The 6,690-nt window shown below is 39.6% G+C and overlaps 2 protein-coding genes across 2 annotated transcripts in view; both read right to left on the reverse strand.

Annotated features, from left to right (window-relative positions):
* LOC118331858 (CLOCK-interacting pacemaker-like) overlaps window positions 1–400 on the reverse strand; it is a 12,486-nt gene extending 12,086 nt beyond the window's left edge. The window contains exon 1 of the mRNA XM_035666944.1: window positions 181–400. The gene's annotated coding sequence lies outside the window, so the exon portion shown is untranslated. The remainder of the gene's footprint in view (window positions 1–180) is intronic.
* Window positions 401–1,200: 800 nt separating this feature from the next.
* LOC118331857 (RAC-beta serine/threonine-protein kinase-like) overlaps window positions 1,201–6,690 on the reverse strand; it is a gene marked incomplete in the record, with an annotated part of 17,014 nt that continues 11,524 nt past the window's right edge. Inside the window, 4 exon segments of the mRNA XM_035666943.1 lie at window positions 1,201–4,134; window positions 4,255–4,357; window positions 5,045–5,132; window positions 5,264–5,478. Coding sequence (XP_035522836.1) covers window positions 4,055–4,134; window positions 4,255–4,357; window positions 5,045–5,132; window positions 5,264–5,478 — 486 coding nt within the window.

The raw sequence follows: 6,690 nt of genomic DNA on the forward strand, positions 1-6,690 counted from the left end.
GGTCTAGACCGAACTCCTTATAGGAGACACATACACACACGCACATATACGTACATATACATATAACGTTATATATAGCCCATAGTAGTATATAGTAATTCGAGCTTGTTGTCCTGTTTTTACATTTTTACATTGAGAGCAAATTAAAATCGGAGTCAAATTCTGTATGTGTACACATACCTGTTCAATAAAAGTTATTCTGATTCCGAGGCTGCCATTGTTGTCCCGTACTATTCCCGTAGGCCCTGAACGCAGCGTTGGAGACAGTGAATGTGTGCGGCAACATGTGAGGCAGGCGGGTGGAGGCGTGGTCGCTCCCCGGCAGCACATGTTCCCTGCTGGGGGAGTGCTGAAAAACACCGTGAGGCTCCCGTGTGTCTGGACCGGAACACACACACACACACACACACACACACCTCCTCTGACACACACAGGAAAGCGTTACGTAACTGCCATTCTTTCATCCTCTGAACATGACATAACTCAGCTCTCACACTTCGGACATTGTTACTTGGGTTTTTTTTTAGAGGGGAACGTGTGTGTAGCCTACAGTATGACTGTGATTTCACTCTTACCTTGGATGTAATCAGATTAATAGGCATCTAATTTATGAATCCAGGTCTTTGAAGTGATCCAGACCATTTGGTTGAGCTCAGCAATAAGACTCAGCTCTTTCAGCTCTTCATTTAGTACCACTTGTGGCTTATATAATTTAGGCAAATTTAGCAATGTTTTGACCTATGATTGGTTTATCTACATATACTGTACATATATTACCTGAAGCTGCAGTTGGTCATTTTTATTAAAAATATTTGTGTCATATTCGCTGACACTTTCACTATATCCTGACAGTAGTACATGAGAGATAATGTGTGAAAATTGCATAGCATTTCATAATTCCTTTAGGAGTGCTAGGATGTGCTCCTGAGTGCCTTGGTACTTGTAGAACTTGTTACGGTCCATTGTGTAGGTTCTAGTGTCATCTAGTATTTGCAGACTGCAACCATTTGAATACAGCTCTGTGTTCTAAGTGTGTAGGATAAACTACAGTGGCTCAAAAACACGTGAAAGGGCCTCTGTAAAAAAATAAATAGCTTATTTAAAAGTAACAAAAACATACCTATGAACATATTCTATTTCTGAACAATAGATCCTCCTAAATGTTACATATACAAAGAAGAATTAAGACAAACATGAGGATGCATTTAGACCGTTAAAAACGTGTATTGGATCATTGTCTTTCAGAATTACATTCATAGACATAGAAATTAATTGCTTGAATAGAATAATGTAACTGAAAACATACATTTCGTTCAACCATTATGAATTTCCTTAATTTGTGAAGGAGGTTCAGAGTACAGGAAGGATGAGGAAAAACGGTAAGTCAAGATGAAAAAATAAGACAAAAACAAAAATAACGGAAATTATGTCAAAACAGCATATGTGGTAGAAGGCTCTGTGAGCGACGGGAAGTTGAGCAGGTTTGTCTGCACCAGCTCTTAATTTATTACCAGTGACTAAACAGTGTAGCACCAAGTTAAAGGATGGGTTTTCATGTACAGTTTAACACCCAGTATTGCAAATCTTAATGGTACGCTGCTCCTGGTTACCATTTTTAGTTGTGCAGCGATTGATAACAGATGGGAAGAATTTCGAAAGAGACATCCTTGCGAGTCACCATTGCACTCAAACACAAACAATACACAGACTATATTCATGATGTACGCAGCTCCCTGGATGATTTTTTTTTTTTAGCTCTCCAGCTAAAACTTTAATCGTCCGGTTCAATCTAGTGGCACATTCAAGACTGAAAAGAAGGAGCAGTTTGGATGAACTGGAAGACTGTAAGATTTACACAAAGATGGAAGAATGGCCAGGAGGATAATTGTCAGCCACAACTTCAAACGTGTAAAGTCTCCAGTAGGTAAAGGTAAGTTACAATCAGAGGAAAGTCTACAGAGATAAATTATAACAAAGCTACAGAATTGCTGTGTCTGACTTGAATTTCTCCTACAGGGGATCAATAAAGGTACATCTTATCTAGTCTAGCTCTGAATGCTAAGAAAGGACGTCACTCCAAATATAAACATGTTCTCTGGAAGTGCAGGGAATTTAGTTTGGGGCTCGGGCTGGTTATCCTTTTTTCAACAGCAGCGCCAATACTAGGGCTGGGAACTGATATCAATGCTGCAATCGAGTCATCTTATCAGTCCGATTCTTCAATGATTCCCTTATTGATTCCTGATCAATTTTCTGTGCAGACCTAAACAGACCTGTGTCTGTCTGTCATTATCTAAAGTGGATGCAGTGAGAGAATATTTGTACAGCATTTGTTTTCATTTAGGCTTTCTTAGTCAAAGACTAAAGACATTAATACATTTATACAAACACATGGCATTCCTGGAATTTAAGGCCATGTTTCATGTGTAAAAAGATGATCACTGCAGATCGAAGGATCATTTTACACACAGCTTTCTCTCCACCATGACTCCTTGTTGCGAGTATATAGCAGTGTAGGCGCACAAGACCGACTTCATTGTTTTGCAATATGGAACTGTCACAATAACTGCGACAATAAAACAAATGGATAAGAATCCTTGATTCCCATCCCTAGTCAAACCAACGCCTGAGTTTCACTACAAATACCCAAACAAACGTTTTTGATCTATTACGCTTACTATCTACATTTCGTTCTCAATTAAAGGAGTCTATGGGATTCAATTGCATCTAGTTGCAAACTGAATCTAACTGAATAGCTTCCAAGTAGGGATGGGAGGATATACGATAGAATTGCAATAAAAAAACATTCAGATATATTTACTGTGAATATTGTTAACCGTGAATATCCTTACGTGGCTTGACCTGAAAAAGCTGTCTAGCTCACCAGTGTACAGTCTTACATTGATTTCATAATTTATTTTGAACAAGGGGACAAGGGGAAAATTGTCTAAACACAAGCAGCTATACAAGAAATGTACTGAAATGAAACTGGCCAGATGGAGATGTAAATCAGAAACTATCTGAGCACACTTGATTACTACTCACATTTCAGTGAAGGGTTACAAAAATATTGAGCATCGACATCAATCCAGGAAGCTTTCAGCTACATTATGAACATGTCCTTTTGAGAAAAATCAGGGCTGCTTTAAATCAATAAGTGCTTATTAAGCCTCTTAAATCACATGGCTGGTGTGTATTTTGCTGATCAAGAAAGATCAGTAATTTGTTAAAATAAAAAATTAAAAATTAAAAACAAAAATAACATATACACCTTGTTCATGAAGGTATTCCCAAATTCCCATTAATTGCTGTGTTGCACTTGACAGATCTGTTAACAGAGATCACATTTTGAGATGAGAGCAAACGAATATACAATTGCTTTGCTTCTAATTGCATACAGTTTCAAAAGGACAGCCTCTCTCTCTGACGCCTCGTGATTCACTCGTTCAAAGCTTCTCTCCGCAGACACACTTGGATCATCATGTGTTATCATCAATTCATGTTGTTCTTGATGAGTATCAGGCAAGACGCACACAAAGCCTCACACACTCTGGATCGGATGCCCCCATTTACTCCAAAAAAAAAAAAAAAATACAAAAAAATCCACACACACACCATTTTTATCACCAGCGGTAACAGTTCTGAAGAAGAGCACTTGGAAACATGGTGAAGGAACTGTATGGCTTCTCATAAGACCATAAAAAGGAGTTAAAATGATCTGTGTTTATAGTCAGAAAGAGCAGCAGTAGTTGTTTATAGGCCACCCAAAGGCGCTACAGACGGAGTCCTGATTTTGTTGTTGACTTGTGCTGATGACTATTTGAGGTACTGAACTCCAGTTTAATACAGTACAGCCAGTGTGGCCAGGCGTTGCCCATAGTGTGTATGGAGGGGTTTCTATAGAACAATATGGCTGCCAGCTGAGGCACTTAGATCCTGATGGGACCAAAAGCTCATTAAAGATGTAGGTTCTGGTCATTTTGTAGCTGTAAGGGATGTAGCCAAGGTGTTCATGCCTTGTGTGTTTGTCTGTGTGTGTGTGGCAGAGGTGCTATCACTCTCTTATGCTAGCAGAATACGAGAACTGGGGAAAATGTGCTTTCTGGCCAGGGTCCTCACAGTCCAGACTGTTATCTGTAGGACAAGACAGCACATGTTAGCCAAGAAAGCAGACCTTGATCATTGACAGTAGTGGATCGCAGTGGTGGGTGTGTCACAGTGCATTGACAGCGACTAGCATTAGTGGATACTTACACTTGTCTGGAGGAGTGAGTGTGATGGTCTGCGCTGTGAACTCCTCATCAAAGTACCGGGTGTCTGTCTCTGATGTCACTTGCGGTCTGAAGAGTGGGGTGAGCTGACGCAGGAAGGAGAGAAGATGGGTAAACTGGCTGTTCCATTGGGAACATACTGGGTTTATAAAATGACTACATGAAGACAAGGGTCTAAATACTGTCTGTGTACTTTGTGCATACCTGAAATTCAAAAAATATATCCAGTAGGGGGCAGACCAGGGCTGTATCATCCCTTACTGACACTGTGTTATCTTCCACAATGTTAACATCGCTATGTTGTTAATGTGGGTAATAGTTAGGGTTGGGCACCGGAACCTGGTGCTAATGTGGATACTGGCAGATGTTCTAAGTATAGACTACTCTGTCTGTTCACTGGCCATTTCCAAGGCTAACAGCTGCACTTGACACTGCACATATTTTTGACCTCATAGCCTATTTCAAATGAACTGAACAATACACACATCCCCTGAACCATGACCAGCAAACACAATGGTTCAGATTATTATTAAACCATTCAATTCCTACTTTCTTTTGATTCTCATTCATAGAGATGAATTTAATATGTTTGTTATTCTGTTCCTTACAGCGCAGTTCAAAACCTGTATTAAAGTATTTTATGTACAGGCGATTGACGGTAAGCGAGGTAAGTGTCTGAAATCAGATATGAAGGTTGACTAACACAGCCAGACTGTGTCTGTGACTAAAAAGCAAACGCCAGTCTCACTTCCTCTATCCTAAAGATGTCTTACCTTCTTCTGCACCACATCCTGCCAGTTGATGGTGATGAAAAATTTGTGAGTCATCACTTCTTTGGCATCCTCAGGACCTCCACCTAACCTGTCAGTCCAAACAAGATCAAGTAAGAATCAAGTAGGTATTTAAAAAATTAACAAAGGAACAAACAAACAAAGGAACAAACAAACAAACACACAAACACACACACACAGACGATCGGTCCGGTCAGATACCTCTGTTTGGGGTCCTTCTTAAGGAGGCCGGCCAGCAGGGACTTAGCCTCTGGCGACAGGTTCCTAGGGAAGCGGATCTCCTCCATGAGAATGAGCTCAAACAAACGCTCATGGTCTTGGTTGTAGAAAGGCAGGCGGCCACACATCATCTCATACATGACTACACCCAGACCCCACCAGTCCACTGCACGGCCATAGTCATTATCTTCTAGTACCTGAGAAACAGACATTTACCTGATTAACATTTCTCAACAACGACAGCAAGAAGTGACTTTGACTTTGCACTTCACTGAGGTTCTTACCAAGGCTTGCTCAACTGTTATTGGAGCACAGAGCACAAAGGGCCGGGACTTAGGATAAGAGGACTTGGTAGTGCATTATGTGCATTTACACTGAATGTTAAAATCCATATTAGGGGCATTCTGATACATTGGCCTTTTGCATCTTGCATGTGTGACCTATTTAAAACTAACAATGATTTATCTAATAATTCTCGAAGCAACCTGGGAGTTATATTTGATTCAGAGTGGTCCTTCAATGCTCATGTAAATAAAGTGGTTCACTCCCACTTTGCTCAACCATGAGCCTGATCGCTGCATGAGACCCTCTGGCAGGGGATACTCATGGTTCCAAAATTTTGAGTAGTCACCAAAGGTGAACAGGCTTGTGCTGTCTGGACCCCTCAAATGTGGAACTCCCTGCCTAGTGATCTCAGGCCACTTTTAAATTTCTGCTAATTTCTAACTTTTATGGTTTGGCTTTTTCTTAACTAGTATTTGCTTTAACATTTACTTTTTCTCCAGGGTACTTAAACATCTCAGAGACGAAAGAAGAAAATCAGCCTGAACTGGCCCACAACTCTCAGTGTTGACACTTATTTGGTCCAAATATACCAAATCCAGTAACAGGTCAGATACTGTGCTCATGTACTCTTGTAATCATCTTCATCAGGATTGTATATATTTTTCATTCATTCATTCATAGTCTTATATTTTTTATTATATTTGGAAATATTCTTATTTTGTGATTCTTATTGCACTACATTCCCCTATACTGCTGAGTCTAACTTGAGTTTCTCCTATGGGGGACCAATAAAGGTACATCTTATCTTATGTAGGCGGAGGAGAAGCAATGTCAGCAGTCTGGAGATATTTTAAGCAACTTTTACAAGAACATAGCAAAATTTAATTTGACACAGTAAGAAAGTGAGGAACATCCGATGATAATATGAAAACATGTTTTCAAAGTTATTGCTAGAACTCAAATGAAATTATTAAGTACTTATGTTTGTATTTGGTTTTCAGACTGTATTTGGTCTGCAAACATGTTTCAGTGCATCCCTTGCAATGCTTAGTAGTGAAAGAATTGTTTATTATTAAGTATCAAGTAAATTATTATAGGTTAATTCAATTGAATTCAATTCAATT

Source organism: Morone saxatilis, unplaced genomic scaffold, assembly GCF_004916995.1.
Source record: "Morone saxatilis isolate NCDOM2014 unplaced genomic scaffold, NCSU_SB_2.0 Contig20, whole genome shotgun sequence".
Lineage (NCBI taxonomy): Eukaryota > Metazoa > Chordata > Actinopteri > Moronidae > Morone > Morone saxatilis.